Consider the following 19,951-nt stretch of genomic DNA (forward strand, 5'->3'; position numbering starts at 1 on the left):
ATTTCCCCATTAGCACCCTTTTTTTTAGCCACTAAAAAGTCATTAGTCCCAAAATGAATAGTTTAACACTGATATAAAACATTAGTGGGAGATTTTTTCCTCTCACTGATCATCAGTGTCTAATATATACATTACATACAACAAATTAATTGTTTAATCCCTATGTCACTGTTAATGGTGTCAAACAGGAATAGTACGCTTACTTTAAAGCACTGTTTTTTTGCTTCATAGTCAATTCTATTTATAGCCGTCGAATTAGTGATGAAGAGCTGATCTGACGAAGAGATAAAACCTCCTTTAATATACCCCTTCAAAGTTCAAACCTAATTTAGGCTTAGTTTGGGATTGATTTTGGAGCTGCTTTTGAACCTGCTTCTGCTTTTGGGCTTATGCTATGCTGTTTGGTAAATTGTCTAGAAGCAGCTTTTGGTCCGAATTGATTCTCCTAGAAGCTGAAATTGAGAAGCAGCCAAGTACCAGCTTTGGGAAGCTGCTTCTGTGGAAACACGGAGTGAATAGGGATTCATTAAATGAAATTTACTCTTTTTTCCTATTATGTCCTCATCTTTTCTATGACTTACCTTTGACCCAGATAAGTTTTTGTTATGCATTCGGGTTCTCTCTTCCCAGCCTCCTCTGCCGTCAAAGCTCATTGCATCTGCTTCTCTCTTCCCATCGATCGATCTCTCATGTGTCTTCAAAACCCGATTCCGTCGCTTCTCTCTTCCCATCGATCGATCTCTCCTCTGTCTTCAAAACCCGATTCCGTCGCTTCTCTCTTCCCATCGATCGATCTCTCCTCTGCCGTCAAAGCTCAAAATTAAAGCTTCTCTCTGCCGTCAAAGCTCAAAACTGAAGCTTCTCTCTTCCCATCGATCGATCTCTCCTGTGTCTTCAAAACCCGATTCCGTCGCTCCTCCCCCACACGCCCCAAACCCAAAGCATTCCCGGACCCCAGCTTCTTCAACCTCCTTTCGTACCTGGTAAGCTCCTCATCAGAACACTCTCCACATCTTCCTTGTTTTTCCTCCTCCCAGCATCTGGTCGAAGAGGTTTGATGAATTTCCTAATCTTAATTTTTTTTTTTTGTATCCTAGAACAAGAATTTCTAAAACAAATACTACTTGGTATAGAATGATGCTGACTACATATATCATTTACAATTTACGTACGGGAATGTTATAGCCTTTGCCATTTTCTGTGTGTTAATATTGTGGTTAATTTATTAGTACATAATTAAGTTCTTGACCATGAATTAATGGAAGGCAATTCTAAGTTGCAATTAATTAATTTCAGGTCTCTAGTCTGGTTGTGTTCCTTCAGTTGTGAATTCATGTTGTTTGGAAATTCGTGTTTAGTTTGTATGTTTGGTATACTTGCTTGTTCACCCAAAACTGAAAACTAGATGACTGATGTGCAATCTTATGGCAGGGGAAGTGAATATGTAGAAATTAATGTAGCCATAGATAGCCTTCATTCAACAATGATAAACATGTGATGCTTGTTAGCAATGAAGCAAAAAACTTGCCTTTGTCCCAATCCGTTATCAGGATGATAGCTGTCGGCTTACATCTGTTGGTATTTTCTGTTCTACTACTGTTTTTCATCAAACTGTAAATCATGACTTGATTTTAGAAATACAGCATGAAAGTTAAGAATTTGGAAAACTGGGCAGTTGAGGGAGGTATCAAACAAGGTTCATAATGCAGAACTGAAGTTGTTCTTTTTTAATGTGATTTGGGGTGTTCAATGGATGTCATGATCAGATTAAACCATTTTGGATCAGTTCAACAATTTGGAATAACTATTATTGAAGATTTATTAGAGTTGAAAGTCAGGGATTTGTTCTCAAAGTATGAAACCTGAAAAGTAGTCATTACCAATCAACTTTCTTTATTGTTTACCTCATAAACCAACACCCTACATTTTTTTGGTCTTGAAATGGAAGTGAGAATTGAAATGTTACTAAATTGACCTGCAAATAATGCTTCAGTTTCTCTGCATAGTTTGGGTCAATTTGGTTTTTGGTGATTCTTATTGGTTTACCTTACTGAGTGTATGAGTATGGACCTTTTTGTTTGCTTCTGTAGATAAAAAAGGAAATGGACTTAACAAACATAATAGTATCCCTGTTAAAGCTCTGTATTAATCCAGCCTTTTCTCTTGTTTGTATTAATCCAGCCTTTTCTCTTGTTTGTATTAATCCAGCCTAGTCATACAATCCGGCGAAAACCCCACTGACATGAGCGGCGCAGGGAACCGAGTAGTGAAGAGATGGAGGATAATGAACATGATGGAGATGGTCCGGGAAGACAAGAAATGGAGGTGTTAAGAAATGCAATTGCACAAAGTCTAATGAATGCATCTACTTAGCATTTAGTTGCAAATTTCAAGTGACTTTAATTTATTTTGTGTAATGGTTCCCGTTGAACTATGGTCGGGAAATTAATCCAAATATTCTTGACTTATTTTGTGTAATAGTAAAACATAATATGCATATTGAAGAGTTAAAAGTAAATCTTTTATTCGGTCCAACCAAGGGTACAAGAATAATACATGAGAAATTTTTTTATTTGGTATAGTTACATAATCAAAAAACAAAATTATGTATTTTAGTAGCATATCTTAGCATGTATGCCCATTTTAGTAATTATACCCAGTCAAAGCACTTTTGCCTTGCAACTTACCAAACACCTATAAATTGCTTTTCGTTCTCACAGCACTTTTAAAAACAGTTTACCAAACACCTCAGCTGCTTCCTCTCACAGCAAGTTCGGAAGTGCTTCCTCTCACAGCAAGTCCGGAAGTGCTTCCTCTCACAGCACAGCAATCCCAAACTAAGCCTTAGATCTAGATTTGGAGGTTTCTCCCCTCATCTCTCTCTCTCTCTCTCTCGACCTAAACAAGATCTAGTTTTTCTCCCCTCCTCCTAATTTTTGATCTCTCCCTCTCTAGTGTTTTCTTCTGGGTAACTGTTGCAACCCATCACAATCGTCATCCGTTTTCAATCTCAGCACTACAAAGAACTCGAAGCCACCATTAACATGCTTCCATGCTCTGCGTTGAGTTCCAAATGGCGTTATCATCAAGGCCATGGAGGGATTCTCAAGAAGAAGATCAGGCTCCGGTCACCGTCGCCGATTTCAGCAGCCAGGCACTGATAAGTTTGGGTAATTTTGCTAATTAGTCCTTGATTTTGAATCTAATTAAAATTTTGAGGGCTGATTGGGATCGGTGGAAACAGAGATGGGGAGACAAATCCCTTCGATTTCTTTGGTGGCGGAAGAGGACACGGCGTCGGTGCGGTTGAATAATTTGGTAGAGCAGGCGGTTGATTAGGCCGCGCAACCATCTACTTTCCGACATAAGAAATTTTTGGTGTGTTGAAGTGAAATAGCTTTCGCCACGTTTGAGAACATGTAGTATGGAGAGGTTTGTTTTTATTGTTTTTTTTTTCTTTTCTTTTAAACTTTATTCCTGCTGTGTCTCTTTATGAGTTATGAATATTTGTAACCTGTAGCATTTTGTACAAAGCAATCTCAAGTTATGAAATGAACATGTCAGACTTGCATGCAACGGATTAATTTAGCAGTTAGCTTGGTGTCATATGGATTAATTTATTTACTAGTCCATGCATTTCTTAATTTTCATGGATATTATAAGTATGATAATGGTGATAATGATAGATATAAGACACGGATTAGCCTCTTGGCTTTGTCATATTGCTCAAGTGACAATGTACTGCTGACTCATAGTTGTCGTTGCAAAGCAAAGTTCATTCTTTGAGAGATCAAATTTTGAAATTTTACATTTTATCATGTGTTCTTTCAATTTTTCTTATCTAATAATGTGGATTTTTGACAAATTAGTTGTTGTTTCAAGTTCAAGATTCAATTTTCTTTGGTTTCTATTATGATACTGGTCATTCCCTCAAAGTTTTAAAATGATATGTAGAGTGCAAGATGTTGCTGAGTTACTTGGCATGATTGTTGAAGGCCACAAGCGGTTGCAGCCTAATGTGAAAACCTATGCGTAAGTACTTATGTAAATGTTATTGGTGTTTCTTTCTTTTGCTTTTTTGTCTAAAACATTTCAAATTGTCACAGGCCATTCTAGTTCACAGTGAGTCCTCTTGGCATTGTTCTGAATTCATATTTACCAGGGATGACCTTGGCCTTCTAGTGAAGGGAATTTGTCCCAATTAATTTTAGTCAAATCCCTCTTCAATTTCCAAACTATCACCTTATGAGATAATTAGATATGTACTGCACTTTGGAACTCTAACTTCTACCCTACTAGAGACCTTTTAGCAGATCAGTCTCTGTTTCTATGTCTATGAACTTTTGTCTGTGATGTGTTGGATTGGTTTAGTTACCATTTTTATCACTGCTCTGTTTTGTCTAATGAATTGGGTTGATTATAAAAACTGCTTGAAATTGTATTTCCTTGTAAGTGATAGTTTTTCTAGAGCATATATAGCTAACGACCGTGTTTCCAATGTTTAGGAAAATGTGAAGACAAAAATTGTATTTAGGCCAAATGTTTCTATGGCGTTGTTCTTTCAATACAACACTGCTTTGGGGGCCACCTTACCAGGTTTTGGTAGATACCAACTTTATCAATTTCTCTATCCAGAATAAGGTGAGTGTTTAGTGCTAATTGCTTCATGTATAAGCCACAGCTTGTTCAAATTTTATGTATTGGATAATATAATTGTTTTTGTTCACTTTCTGCAGTTGGATTTGGAGAAGAGAATGATGGACTGCCCATATGCAAAGTGTGAGTCTCAGAGTTATTCACTTGTATTAATGTTTAGTGTTTCTTAGGAATTGGGTTTGAATGTTCAGTTTTATATATAACAAGAATGATTCACAGAAATTGGTTAACTTATGATAGTGACCAAAAGTTTTGATAGTTAATGCACGGTAATGTTCCATTTCTCTTGTTTATTTTTCTCTAATAGTTTATCTGTTTTTTAAATATACAGGTACTCCTGGTATCACAGATTATGAAATTGGTTAGGCTTGAAAAGTTGGGTCAGAAATATCGTGTGGCTCTGAGGTATTTTCCTATGTTTTCTACATATTGTTTTCATGACCAAAAGGGTTTGAAATTGAGAGTGTATATGCAGATGTGCACTGCTATCCCTTGTCATTGTCATGTCTGTTAGTTTTTTATACCTATTGTTCTGTAGTTATGTTTATTCGATTGCTAAATTTCTATAATAGCTGATATATTATATCCTTGTATACTACTACATGTTCACAACCGAAGAGACACCTCTAGCTTTACTCTAATGTTTTTTATATGTTAAGTTGGTCTGTGTAATTGTTAGAATAAGAACTAATTAACCTGATATAATGTGCAGGTTGTCCTTGTCAAAAGAAGAGTTGCAGCTGTGGGATGAAGTCTTGATGTTTATATATTGATGGGTGCATCTGTAAATTTATAGTTAGTACGTTTATTGTATTATACAATTTAAAATACAATATATAGTACAAGAATGTAAAGGTGCCAAACGGCACCTTATTTTTTTAATACAACCTCATAAATTTGCCAAATACAACCTCATAAATTTGCCACTGATATCAGTGGCATTCCAAAACCACTAATATCAGTGTGAATTTAGATGCTGACTTTATCTTGGATTCCGGTATTCCACTGTTGTTTTATCAGTGCCTATTGCCCCAATGGCACCTGCTATAGACGGGACTGATTCCTCAATAGTGGCTGCATAGTGGCTAATTCTATTAGCAACTGTTTTCAGTGTGCTTTGTCCCAATAGGGACTAATTCAAATCAGTGTGCTTTGGGGACATTTGTAGTAGTGAATAGAAATTATAAGAGACAGGGCACAAGGTTTGCTAGGTTTATCCCAGCAAAACTATATTGCTAAAATTCTGAAAAGATTTGGCATGGAGACTTGTGCATCAGGAGAGGTTCCAATGTCTAAAGGAGATAAGCTCACTAAGAAACAAAGTCCAAAGAATGAAGTAGAAAAGGTGGATATGGAGTCCAAGCCTTATGCAAGGCTTGTTGGAAGCCTCATGTATGCTCAGGTCTGCACTAGACCTGATTTGTCTTTTGCAGTTGGCATTCTTTCCAGGTTTCAGTCTAATCCAGGTCATGAACACTGGGTAGCTGGAAAGAAAGTACTCAGGTACTTGCAGAGAATTAAGAACCACATGCTTGTGTATAGATAAGTGGAAAAATTGGATCTTGTAGGATATACAGACTCGGATTTTGCAGGGAATTATCCTGATTCAAAGAAATCGACTTGAGGATATGTCTTTATGCTCGCAGGAAGGGCTGTTGCTTGGAAAACTGTAAACAAACCCTAGTGACCACATCCACAATGCAGGCAGAGTTCATTGCAGTATATGAAGGAATGTGTGAAGGGCTATGGATTAGAAATTTTGATGCAGTCTAGAATTCTAAGTCACATTGTTTCAGATGCTCTTGTAATTCATTATGACAATGAGGCAGCTGTGTTTTTCAGTAAAAACAGTAAAAGGTCAAATAACTCTAAGCATATTGACCTCAAGTATTACAATGTGAGAGAGAGAGAGTCAAGCATGGAGAAATTTTAGTATTGAGTATAAGCACAGACTCTCAGCTTGCAAATCCCTTCACCAAAGCATTGTCAGTTGCTGCCTTCAAGAAGCATATTGAGAACATTGGTATTTTGCCTAGTTTAGGATCTTGAGTTCAGTGGGAGCCTAATTTAGTTAAGAGCAAATATTTATAAGTTTTGTAATTTTCTGAGTTCTTTGTAATTTTGATAGTTGTGATTTTCAGTTAAATTATTATCACAACTTTATGTATATTGAATTTTGATTATCAATAAAATTCTCGAGGTATTTCAATCAGTTTGTGTTGCTGCAATTTTATTTAAATTTTCTGTAACATTTTGTTTTGTGTTCTTGATTTACCTTGATATCAGATGGTCTTGTAATATCAGTGAACATGTTCCTTCAGTTTAAAGTACAAGCATTAAGACCATCAGTGTTTACAGTTTTTGCTTGAGTTTCATTTTGAAACATTCAGTTGGACCATTTAGGTATATGATCTTCTGGTAATACACGATGTTCATATACTGCATCATTTTGTTTTTTATAGCATATGTGGAATGCAGGAGCTTATGTTAGTGGTCTGGAAGTGCTGCATTTTTGTTAAAGTGTATGCTTTTCCTTGCTCTGCATAAGCTACTATGTTTTGACCATGCTGAATGGATTTTGAAACTTTTCCTTATTCTGGTGCACACTTCAGTTGGTTGTAAGCGAATTGATGTTATTTAGTTTTGGTTGTCCTTGATAACCAGTGATAGTCCAAGTGGGAGATTGTTAGAACAAAAGTGGACTCATCACGAGTTATCCTAGAGTAACTAGGAAACCATTAAACGCATCAATTTGAGTACAACATGGATCTGGAAAAGAAGCAACCTAGATATCTAATGTGATAGTGTATTTAGCATTGGATTAGGAATCCGTTAATTGGACTACAAGAAAGTCCTAAACTGTGATGCATTAGGAATCTGAGATACAAGTCTTGTTCTTTAAGGAAATCCTTTATATGGGAGGATTCCTAAGACTTGAACTTGTATAAATAAGAGGCTAGGGTCCCTGTTATCACCACCGGTTCTTGCAAGCATTGTGTTCTGCCCATTTAGAAGCTTAAGTTGGTGAATAGTAGAAGACGTACTTCAACCTCGCCTTCATCATTGTTTCTGCAGCTGCAACAATGGCTTCAATTTTTGATGTCAATGGTATGATTAATCTCCTCAAGTTATTGTTGAACAAATATAATTATGTGAGCTTGTTTGTAATTTAGTTTTACATTAATGTTGGAATTAAGGACAAGATGTAAAGATGGAATGAGCATACCATGCACCTTTTATACAGTATGGAATGAAATAGGAATGGTCCTATTTGTTTGGATCACACAATGGAATTTTTATTTTTGAAAAACTGTTCCATTTCGTTCCTTTCTATTTCACTCATGCATAAAATCAGGTTGCAAAATGCGACTAATGTAGGTAAAGGTACGTGATGGTCAATTTAGATGAAGAAGAACTGCTTCCCTCTAGCTAAAAGAACAAGGATTATGGTCCCTTTACAGGCATTGATTTGGTTGTAACTGAGCCTAGCTACGAACCCCAAATATTTCTCTATCCAAAGTAGAATATTAAGATCCTAACAAAGAATTTTACACCGGTAATTGCAAAAACAAATAAAATGAAATAGAAGACAAAACAATAACAACGATTAAAAGACAAGCAAAACTCGCAATTTGATGGTAAAAAACCCTGGTCTTGGAACCATGATTTTCCCCACCTCAGTCTCTGCATCTGTAAGTAAATGAAACTCAACACCATGATCATGAGGGCTTAGAACGGTCAAAGCTCCAGTTGCTGACCATCTAGGGCTTCGCATACAGTTTATTTTGCAGAGTCAAAGGTTCCCTATTCCCAGTAATAGTCCTCACTGTCCTCGCACCAGGACCCAAGTTTTCTGCAGAAACTGGCAATATTATATAGTACATATTTAACTCCATTCATTCCTTTCCTTGGCTCTGATTGATATTATAGAATATCTCATCGACTAGACTATTGTGAATGAGTGGATGGCAACTTTGAATATAGATACATACGGAAGAGGAGCGTCTTCTTCTTCGATCATCTTCCTCATGCTCTCGAACACTGGCCAGACTGGGTTGTTTAATTAGTGGGAGTCGTGGTCCAGCCTTTTGGCACGTGAAGACGCTCCTCCTCCTTCCCCTTCCCTCCCCTACTACAATTATAATCTATATTCACGTGTGTTATCATACCTTCATCAAATTAATATTTATTTTTTCTTTTGCATAGTTTCTCGTTGTGGCCCGAACTAAAACCCTACCTTGGATCACTCTCTTCCAAATCACTTGCTAGTTACAAACAGCGGTGGGACTGCAACATGTTTGCTATGTGTTTCAATTGTGAATCTGTGATGGAACTTGTTTGTTATGGGTGGATTGAATTGAAGAAGTTTGTAAACTAACTTGCTAGTTACTCCATCTTTGTATGTCATTTACTTGATTGGCAACTCTTCTGCCTGTTTGGAGTTTTGAAAAGCATTTTACTTCGACACTCTTATAAGAAAGAACAAGAAAGATCGAAACAAACGATTATCTTCACTAACATACTTGGATCAGCCGATGAATATAACTTGGCCGAACACTAGGCATTTGATTAACTAATCTGACAAACCTTTTGAATTTTGTTTGATCTTCACTTGTATAGGCAATAATTCAAGTCTCATAATAAAAAGAAGAAGAAGAAGAAGAAGAGTTCCTTTGCAATTTGTTATATCTTTTAATTATTATTGAACCCTAGTTCTTATCACAAAGCTTTTACCCATATCCTAAATATTATCATTCCTAAAGAGAATTCATTTTAAAGAGACAATTAGATATGTCATGTTGTGAAACTATGAATCAATCTCGATTGTACTCTAACAATTATAGGACAAGAAAATGATTACCCTAGCCTTCAATCCTGATGGGATTAAGCATATATGAAATAAGGCTTAAAATATAAACTCTTCCCATGCCAAATCTATAGTATCCAACTTCTTCACCTAATACTCGGCTAGAAGAATTTCTACACCAAATAATTAATGGATTTTAGTTCAAAATTGACACCCGATGACACCATGCATGTGTGCGTATTGTAATTAGTGTATTTGTATAGCTACACACCATATTCCACATCTCAGATCGACTCTTATGAATCCGAAAGAATGAAAGGTCAAGACACACAAAGTCATATTTATAATCTCTGTCATTAATTAGGCAGTGAGATTAGCAACATTGCCATCTTTTCTAGGGTAATATTCTCTCCAACTCTGAGTTGTATAAGATGGCATTAACCCAATTTTATTCACAGAGACCAGATTTTGGATCTTGCGTCCTTTGTCATTTTTAATTTGGATCTTACCTTTTTTATTTTCCCTACAAAGAATACATGACTACCATTAACCTCCTATACTTGTAAAAGAATAATTCACTTTATCTTTTGGTCCTACTCCCATTGTTGCCTAACTAATTAATTCAATTAGGCCGGGTTACATGACAAAAATATATGAATTCTCTGTTTGGTGTAGGTTTGACATTACTCGACTTTCAATCTCAATGGCACATCACAAACCCAATTGTCCAAAACCTAGCCTTTAGATTTCTGGCGCATCAAAAATTAATTAAGGTTAGAAGCTTAAAGATAAACAAATTCCATTTGTTTAAAGTCAGATATGTTTGCAGAGAAAGATGCATTTATTAATATCCTAGGTGTGGTGATTAATTAAGCCTATCCTTAACAAAAATGAACAAAAAGTAAGGAAAAGATGAAAGTTTATTAAAAATGCTTTCATCATGTTTCACCATCATTCTTCGGGTGCTTATATGAATACAAGTATATGTGCTTTTATAGATCGAATTGAGTAGGTAAGTTTAGACATGTACAAACCTTTTAGGATCATGGTAAAAATCAGCTCTTACTACAAAGACAATAATGATTTTATGTAGAAAGAAAACAAACGTTGAATGTGTTTACGACTTTGTATTCACTCTAGTACTATACATAAAGTACGAAAGTTATTATTTTTTTCCTTTTCCTTTGAATGAATTGAGAATATGTGTTGTACATGCAACAATAATAATTTGGTATGACATTGCACAAAAAAGGTAGACAATAATTAAGGTACAAGGAAAGGGCAAAAAATGGGTAAAAAGTACAAGGATTAAGGTAAATAAAAGGAAAAAAAAAAAGAAAAAAAAAGAGCAAGCTTCCATTAACCATATCTAAAATCCTTTAACTTCCAATAAATGAAAATGAAAAATTTTACATGCTTAATTTGATTTTCATTATTTGGGTTCTACAAGCTTAACTTCATTCTTCTTCCCAAAAAAAGCTTAACTTCATTCCTAAACGTACACCAACATGCATTCTGTCATTTTCCAGCCCACCCTCCCCCTCAAAGAAAATAATATAGATCGAGAAGAGTTGTTGATGATGATGAGCCATAGGACCAAAAGACCCAATGAGATCCTTTTAATCAGATGGGACAAAACTTTCTATCCTACAGCTGTCCAAAATTAAAGGACCCCAATGAAGTACAGTAATCATAGTACGTATGTCATTTTGTATGTAAGGATTCTTTCATATATATATATATATATATATATATATATATATATACACACACACACACACACACACACGATCACATGGTATAAAATGTGAAAAAGCTAATAACATGTATTCATGTACGACCACCGTTATATAGTAAAATTATCATGTTTTTATTACAATATATATGAATATATGATACCACATTACAAATTTAACTTTATTTTCTTTTCCGACAAAAAACTAATTGATAATAAAAATAATAATTAATTGCAATACAAATGGTTAATAAAATTATTATCATGGCACTCAATACATATTTTTAGACACAAGATATACACGTACAACAAAAATAACATATGTTAAATGTGAAAGTAATCTAGATAAGATTGACTTTTGAGTTTGAGATATGCATTAGTTATTTACCTGTATGTATATCATACACATTATATGTATTGTGCACTATGTATTCCTTAACTGCTCTAACTTGCGGAGGTCGTATTGTGCTCTAATCTTGTTTTCTCTTGGTCGGTACCCCATCGACCTTGGTTCATTGGTACGTTGTTGTTCAAGTTTGTGGTAGACTTCTAGTGTTTGTGTGTTGTCGTCGTACTTGCAGTTCGTGAGCAGTAGTATCTAATCAAAGGTGAATAGTGTCGGCGATTCTCGGGCAATCCCACATATAGCAATTAGTAGCTGCTTCTACAAATTGCTCTTCATTTGCAAGCGTGTAGAGTACATACTTAGAGCATCTCCAATGGAGATGTTTTTTGCCACATGGAGTGTCCAGCAATGACTTTTCACAGATTAGTTTGCTCCAACTCTTATGTCAATTCTGACCATTCTCTTTCCAATTCACCGTTCAACAAGAAATGAGGAAAAATTTTGAGTGATATATATTAAAATAATACTTAATTTTGACATATTGCACCATCTAAGATTAGTCAAATATTAACAAGTCAATTTTGTCATACCGGCGTGTTATATGTCAAATTTAAATTCGACACAAGCCAAAAGATACTCTAAAATGCTAGTTAATAATTAGTTATGCCCCTTTGAAATAAATATAGATAAGATTATGTTTATAAGATATACACAAAAAAAATTAACATGTGCTAAATTCATCACAATACAAATTAGCGCAAGTGTATCACACTCTTGGACACAGATTTACGAGATCATTTTGCTAGTAGTTTCCAAAAATTTGTGAATCTCCAAATTTAGATTTTAGGATTAGTTTCCGAAATGTTTGTATATACAAACCAGTACGGCAGTACGCGGACGTACTCCTCACTCCTAAGTCTACAGAGACACCACTTCTTAACTACTATTTTAACTCCCGCATCTATATCTCCTCAACTCATCCGCTCATTTTGGCGGCACCAAAACCGCCACTTACCTTCACACACACTTCCCACATTCACTCTCTTACCCCGGCCCCCTCTCTCTTAAGATTTCACACAATCTTAGCACCGTGGATTTAGCAGTTGTTTAATGCTGTCAATGAATATCCAGCTCTCGTCGTTGTTTTGACATTTTTGTATTGATTTCTTTCTGAATCATTGATAGATGTTCAAAGAGAGTCAGAAGAATAATGGAGGCCTCTGAGTTCTCTAGCCTTCTGTGCCGAGAAGATGAGACTTGCTTGATGAATCAAGTGGAAGTTGATGATGAAGAATTAGAAAGTTTCTACCCGTTTTTGGTTTCTGAGAATGAGGACGAGTATATTGAGAATTTGGTTCAGAAGGAAAGTTATTGCTTTGGATCCAAAGGCTTTGTACCCTTTACTCATTGCTCTGCCACAAGCTGGTTCAAAGCTGCTCGCTTGGATTCTATTGATTGGATTTTCAATGCATGTTCCTCTTCTAAATCTCTTATTAGTTTTCGATTCATTTGTTGCTGTTGGTTTTTTCTGATCGTTCTTTGTTCAATTCAGATTCTGAAAGTCACGTTGATTTACTATTTTGATTCAGGCAAGGGCAGAATTTGGTTTCCGGTTGCAAACAGCATATTTATCTATCACATACTATGATCTGTTTCTTTCAAAGCGATCCATTGATGTAAGCCATTGTTCTGATGTATTGGACAAAGGGTACTTGATCTTTATCTATTTTATGTTTATGTTTGGGTGCCATTGATTTTGTATAGGATGGGAAACTGTGGGCGTTTAGACTATTATCAGTGGCATGTTTATCCTTGGCGGCCAAGATGGAAGAAATCAAAGTACCATCTTTGTCAGAATTTCAGGTTCAAGATTATGATTTTGAAGGCAGAACGATTCAGAGAATGGAGCTAATGGTGTTAAGTACATTGGAATGGAAGTTGGGTTCAATCACTCCTTTTTCTTATCTGCATAACTTCGTTTATAAGTTCTGCTGTGAATGTGAATCCAGACCAAAAGGACTAGTCTCTGGTGCTATAAGACTCATCGTGGCAATGACAAAAGGTATTCAATGATGTTAAAACATTGATGGTCCTAATCTAATCTAATGAATGTGCATTTGTTTTGTTTCCTAATCAATCTTCTTTCTTTATTTGCAGAGATTGATTTAATAGATACTCGGCCATCTGTTATTGCAGCAGCTGCAATATTAGCACTAGTTGATGGTCAGTTAACTAGAAAGCTTCTGGAGCTTAAGATAAGCTCGATCTCATTCTGGCATTCCCAAGATTATGTGAGTCTGCTAGCGACTTGTATTTGTTCATTGAGATTATTATTTGAGAACTTAAAATCGATAATGAATTGATAATTCATTTAAACTGATTTTCATCTTACATTGGCCTTGCAACAGGAACATATATATTCGTGTTATAATCTTATGCAGGAAATTATGGAAAGAAAAGATAAGACACCACCCAAGTTTTCACTCTCTTCCCCTAATGTGTTACCAACACAATCAAGCTCAATCGATGTGCTTGAAATCTCAGTGGGCACAAAGAGAAGGCTTACCTTCAGTGACTCTGATGACCTCAGTTGCCCAACAAAGAAAATTCACATGCCATAGTTAGCAGGGTTTGTTTTTCTGCAGAAAAAAGATTGATTTGTGTTCATTGATTAGATTATAGAGTTCTTTACAAATGAAAAATAATTCTTGATATTAGGTGGGTTTATAGGTCTAATGAGAGTGTTATATCTACCAATTTCTGGTATATATGATTTGCATTTTGATGATTGGGGTTCCAATTTCCAATACCAAACTAAAGTTTTCAGCTGGTGAGTGGTGACAACCAAGAGGATAGAGAAAAGGGAAAGTAAATAAATAAAAGAGGACGAGAACTACTTTAGCCTATAGGAAGAAGTAAGAAGCTGACTGAAGTCCAAAGCCATTGAGAAGGGGGATGAGTTTGAAGGCCAAGAGAGTTTGCTACAAGGCCATTGATGACACTTTGTCTATAAGTGATTTTTAGTAGTATTTGCTTTCACATAAATGATACTATTGCTTGCCCACTTCTTTTTCAATTTGGTGTATTTTTCTCCTTGTTGTTATTATTTAATTATGTCTATGTTTCATGAAAGAGAACATTTACTGATGTATTTATTCGTCACTTGCAACCCTACTTTTTATGGGAAGCTTGGGATGCTTCCTATCTGTCTTTCAAAAGGCTGAAAGCCATGAGGGAATGAAGAATCGTTTTTGTTTGATTTGATATATCTGTGTTGCATTTGGGGCCATATTGGAAAGTATGTAAAGGTGAGTGTGATTATATTTGCTGGGAATGTTGTGTTTTCCCTTTTGATGAGTGGGAAACTTCTTTCATGAATAGGAAACACTTCCCTTTCACTATTAAGGTTGCACTTTGGTGAGGAGTCTTGAATGTGTCTTCAGATGAACATTGACAAACCAAAGAGGTGTATCCCTTTGGTGATCATAAAAAAATAGTTTAGTCTGAGTGTGCTCGATTCACATTTTCTTTATCAGAGGGAGTCTAGCCTCACTTGATATGTTTATTAGTGCATTAAATTATTCATTTTTTTTCTTTGTAATTAAATCGGTAAGGTGTTTGATGGATAGTCGGATACTTCAAAGATATAGAAGATTTAGAAACGAAAATCAAGTTAGTGCATGGACTATATTACCTGCCCATAAAAAAATTGAATTCTTGTCAAAGTTACGAGGATAAGTACTTCACCACAAAAACCAAAAGCTCCCATAATGCTCCATTAAAATTTGAATAAAGGGCTTGTAGGTTATGAGTTGCTCCATTGTGAATGAGGGATTGCATTTGCAGATTAATTAAGTGGGGACTAGGAGCAATTTCCTAAACACACACACAAGGGCCATTGCTTTCATCAAGCAAATGCAAATGCATCTGCTGATATTTCTGGGTACCATTTCACTGATGTCTGTAGGTCCCAAATGAACCATCATCATGAACATAGCGACCCTTAATTTTTGGGGTGGGGCGGTGGGATTGGGGCATGAGATTCATGGCAAATGGGTGTCAGAAGGCTCCACTCATCCACATGCCTTCTTAGGGTTCATAAGATAGTCTGTCATAGTACCACCATTGCATTGTATTCTACCCTGAACTAGTAACCACTCTACTTGTTCCAGAATAGTGAATATGAAATTATGAATATATTATACTGTTGTACATGTAAGAGTTTTTTTTTTTTTTCAGGAGCCAAAAGACCCACTCTTAACTGCTCCCAGGTCTAAAGCTATAAAGATTATTGTACATAGAAAGGCTGGTGAATGATGCACTGGGACAGAGTCACAGGCTCGTCAAGTCTCAGGTAGAAGAAGAGAACCAACATGATCAATCAAAGTAGATGGCTAGTACTGGTTTTGTCTGTTATTGTTTTCATTTTTAGTACTTCCATCTAATCTTATGTTGAACAGATTTCAGCTTCACCCTGTAATTAAAAGCTTTCAGTTTTAGTCTAAAGCGTAATCTGTGTCTATATGGGATTAACCTAACCTTAATATTCAGGCTCTTCTTTCATTAAGATGGTTGATGATACATGTTGTGAATATGTAAAAATACATTCCATCTTTGCAGAAATGCAGTCTAGGATGCTCTGAAATCTACGAGGACCACACTTTACATCTACATCATACAGATAGGTGATGTTGGTTTATGCAATAAAACAACATTTCACTCCTTTTAAGGGAAAATGACCTAAGGGGTGGGTGAAAAAAGAACGAAAGAAAAATGTTGGACGTAACTGTTTTGAGAGCATGGTAGTTAGAGAGGACCAAAAGTATTTTTTTGATCAAATGAAATGAATTTATTTGCAGGGAAGAAAATGTTACAAGTAGAATCAATAATATAATCAAGAATTACTAATGCACCTATTCATAATATAATGGCAGACCATCGAACCTGAATCTATCTTCCTATGTCCAGAGAAGACCAAAAATTACTTTCACCTAGCTAGGATACTATGATGGCATGTCATTGACCATTGTTCTGTATGAAATGTTATATAAGATTGTCTTTAAGAAATTTCCTTTTGAGGCTCAAGTCCATGATCCCTAATGTTAATTGATGCAACCCATAGCAAACCAGCTGAACCCAGTTAGTGTTCCATCACCCTATTGCCCCATTCAAGGGTACATACAAGCCCCTTGACCCCAGGGATTGGAGTGATAGTGCCTCATAAAGCATTGTAGCATGAGTTGTAACTCTACAGCTCTTTCGATCTGATGGTCACCTTCAGCTAGTTATCAATCACTGATGCACAAAACTTTACTAGCAAAAGGCTCCCAGTGAGTTTTGACTGTTCGGAGCTCAAAAATATGTCAATTAGAAGTAAAAACGAATAGGGAGTTTCTATTAGACTTGAGATCTAACTTTTCCTCGACCACAATATATATATAATTTTTTTTTTTTTAAAAACCACCCCACTCCCACCCTTGATGGGGCTCGAACTCCTGACCTCTTATATATGAGACTAAAGCCTTACCACCCCACCAAACACACACACCCACCACAATATTTGAGACTGCATATATAGACTATTTTTCGCTTCTTATAACAAATGAGTTATTTATCTCATTTCACTTAACACTAAAGGGGTTGGACAATCGACAATCATCATAATTGCCTTTAGTTAATTTTTTCAAATTTTTATTGATTTAACCTGGGAAGGATAATTTGGTACAACTCCCACTTCTTTTTTCATTAATTTTTTTTTTTTGGTTAAAACGGGGACTGGAAAGAGAATGCTCTCCAACCCCAATTTATTGAGAGAAATAGAAAAAAATTACAACCATAGGGGAAGAGCAAGGCCTCCCTCACGAACAATCAGATAAACAATAGAAACAACACAAACAACTAAACATATTCCAAAATTTGGGAGACCAAGTTCATCTAACCGACAATACTGAAGGTTGGAAGGAGGAGGATCATCCCACCATGTCATGATGCCAGTTAAGGACAAATCAATATTAGCAAAAGCATCAGCAACTTGATTGTCATCCCTAAAAATATGAAAAGACCGAAAATGCATCTGTGAGATAAGGTGCAAGCAATTACTCCAACCAACACGTAAACGCCAAGGAACAAAGTGAGGATCAACTATACTTCTTTTTTCATCAAATATGTTGTCAAAGAAGGTTGTTAACTATACTTATCCATTGGCCAAGACGAAACTACACTACTACAGTAGATTTATCTAAAAATAGAAAAGAAGTTCTTAACTATTAGAAACCATTCTCCAATGTTATCGAAAACAAATCTCAGTCCAAATTAAGAAGCCCAATGGGTAGTGATCCCAGCCCTAACTCGCTGTGCTTATTACAAGCCCATTGCTTAAGTAAACTAAAATGTCAAAGCTAAAAAGCAATTTTATGCGGAAGAAGAGATCAAATAAACCCAACTGAAGGCACTCCACTCAAGAACTAATCTTACGGTTAAAACTGCATCTTGGATTCAATATAGTCTCAGACCAAAAAAAAAAGGATTCAATATAGTCAATTTGTCCCTCACTCAAGAACTAATATTTTGAATAAAGTTTGGAAACTAAATATTCCGCCTAAAATCAAGATTTTTGTTTAGATACTAATCAGAATAGGCTTAGAACCAGAGATAAATTAGCTATGCATAATCATTCTATTTCTCATGTTTGTCTCCAGTGATACAGAATCTGTTGAGCATTTTCTTTAGGCATTGCTTTTATGCTATTCAGGTTTGGTCTCATTTTGAAGTTCCTAAAGGGGGTGTATTGAATATGGAATTAGTGAAACTTTTAAAGAAATCTATGAAATTTAAAAATCTGGGTATTCAATATAGACTTTTAGTAATCCATAAAAGTCTTGAGGTATTCAATTATGATTAAAGACTTCATGAATTTCACCAAAATCAAGGGGTATTCAATTAGGACTTTTAAAATGTTTAAAAGTTCCACTAATTCCATATATATAGAACCAATCAATACTTTATTCACCAGATTACTATTACCACTCTCTACATGCGTTTTGCATGCAATGTGGCCAACATTTATTTAAACAATGGTAATTATATTAGTCTTCATAGGGTGATCCTTGCCCACCACCTCCTCCGGTTCGGTTGTTACTCCTGGGCTTGAATACCACAGTACCCATGTGACTAAAAGGAAATCAAATATTCAAATACCACAGAATGCCTTGAGCTCACACTCATGTCCTTCACAATCTTTGTAACCTTGTGCTTGAATATGTTGGAGAGGAAATATCTCACATCGGAATAGTGACAAATAAAATATAATTTATAACTGAGTGGATCACACCCAATTGTACCGAGGCATTTTGTGATTAAAATCCAACACCTAGAGTGGAGACAATATCGGTACAATTGTGGACTACGGGCCACGCTTGTCGCTGTTTAACATGATATCAGAGTGGGTCCCTCTCCAATTGCTTCTCCAATTATCATGGGCCTGAATTTGGGTTCTTTATATTGTCATCGGAATATTCCGATTGGATAACAATGTGGGCCTTGGATTGTTATATTGGCCAAGTCTCCGATATGAGGCTTTGTGTCCCAATTTCCAATATGGGAATTGGATTGTTAATTAATTTCACGTGCAGACCTAAAGCTAGGTTGCACGTAAGGGGGTGTGTTGGAGAGGAAATATCTCACATTAGAATAATGACAAATAAAATATAAGTTATAACTGGGTGGATCACACCCAATTGTACCAAGGCCTTTTGTGATTAAAACCCAACATCTAACATGTGGTTAAGTTGGGACAATATCGGTACAATGGTGGACCACGGGCCACGCTTGTCGCTGTTTAATAGAATATACTCAACCTGATTCAACGGTTTATACTTTAAAGGGTGATCCTTGTCCACCATCTCCTTCGGTACGGTTGTTACTCCTTTTTTGAGTGAGAAGAGCCCAAACGAGTATCTTATCTGATCTGAGTGAATCAGGTTGACTCTGTGTTTATAAGCTCTTATTTTGTCATTGGTCCAAGCCTAGCCATTTCATAAATAAACTTCTTTTACATATGTGCATGAGGAGTACAGGCTAATTGTGATGGAAAAAAAAAACGCTCGGTTACCTGAAATGCACCAAAGACGGTGTTGTGAAGCTCCAAGGTAAGTTCGCTGGACAATATCCCTGTGAAATAGCCAAGCGGGTCTTCAAGTGCATTGCATACTTGTTTGCGTACCGAGAGCCATGAACTTGTCCCTGGCTTCAAGCACTCGAGATCTGAGAAATCTACCACTGGAATCTGGGTCATCACTTCTCACTAGCTGAGAGGTGAATGCTCTAAATATCTATGTTAGCGTATATAGAAAATCAAAAAGAGATAGGGTAGGTGTTTGAACCTAAATTTGACAAGGGCTATGTGGCA

At 36.0% G+C, this 19,951-nt stretch overlaps 2 protein-coding genes and 2 long non-coding RNA genes across 4 annotated transcripts; 3 read left to right on the plus strand and 1 right to left on the minus strand.

The window, feature by feature from the left end:
* The first annotated feature begins 340 nt into the window (after positions 1-340).
* Positions 341-2,535, plus strand: LOC133721793 (uncharacterized). Its single transcript, XR_009852338.1, has 2 exons — positions 341-983; positions 2,209-2,535. It is a non-coding gene; the product is annotated as an uncharacterized LOC133721793 (long non-coding RNA).
* A 315-nt stretch (positions 2,536-2,850) lies between these two features.
* LOC133721800 (uncharacterized) lies at positions 2,851-5,543 on the plus strand. Its single transcript, XR_009852340.1, has 7 exons — positions 2,851-3,170; positions 3,245-3,432; positions 3,955-4,032; positions 4,506-4,641; positions 4,737-4,779; positions 4,988-5,061; positions 5,369-5,543. It is a non-coding gene; the product is annotated as an uncharacterized LOC133721800 (long non-coding RNA).
* A 6,963-nt stretch (positions 5,544-12,506) lies between these two features.
* LOC133727434 (cyclin-D5-1) lies at positions 12,507-14,808 on the plus strand. The gene is made up of 5 exons (XM_062155015.1): positions 12,507-13,012; positions 13,134-13,220; positions 13,309-13,606; positions 13,702-13,835; positions 13,953-14,808. Exons 1-5 carry the CDS (start codon positions 12,755-12,757, stop codon positions 14,163-14,165), a joined length of 990 nt encoding a protein of 329 aa, XP_062010999.1. The 5' UTR covers positions 12,507-12,754; the 3' UTR covers positions 14,166-14,808.
* A 3,797-nt stretch (positions 14,809-18,605) lies between these two features.
* On the minus strand, positions 18,606-19,841 carry LOC133741954 (deoxypodophyllotoxin synthase-like). Its single transcript, XM_062169662.1, has 2 exons — positions 19,655-19,841; positions 18,606-19,568 (listed from the first exon to the last, which is right to left on the minus strand). Exons 1-2 carry the CDS (start codon positions 19,835-19,837, stop codon positions 19,302-19,304), a joined length of 450 nt encoding a protein of 149 aa, XP_062025646.1. The 5' UTR covers positions 19,838-19,841; the 3' UTR covers positions 18,606-19,301.
* Positions 19,842-19,951: the final 110 nt, after the last annotated feature.

This window comes from Rosa rugosa, chromosome 1 (assembly GCF_958449725.1).
Source record: "Rosa rugosa chromosome 1, drRosRugo1.1, whole genome shotgun sequence".
Classification (NCBI taxonomy): Eukaryota; Viridiplantae; Streptophyta; class Magnoliopsida; order Rosales; family Rosaceae; genus Rosa; species Rosa rugosa.

Excerpts from the sequence above, each read along its gene's own strand:
- LOC133727434 (XM_062155015.1), top strand. The coding sequence starts at position 12,755 with ATGGAGGCCTCTGAGTTCTCTAGCCTTCTGTGCCGAGAAGATGAGACT. Across the intron at positions 13,221-13,308 it reads TTTCAAAGCGATCCATTGAT|GATGGGAAACTGTGGGCGTT; the intron begins GTAAGCCATTGT and ends GATTTTGTATAG. Across the intron at positions 13,607-13,701 it reads CATCGTGGCAATGACAAAAG|AGATTGATTTAATAGATACT; the intron begins GTATTCAATGAT and ends CTTTATTTGCAG.
- LOC133741954 (XM_062169662.1), bottom strand. The coding sequence starts at position 19,837 with ATGACCCAGATTCCAGTGGTAGATTTCTCAGATCTCGAGTGCTTGAAG. Across the intron at positions 19,569-19,654 it reads CCGTCTTTGGTGCATTTCAG|GCTTGGACCAATGACAAAAT; the intron begins GTAACCGAGCGT and ends TGAAATGGCTAG.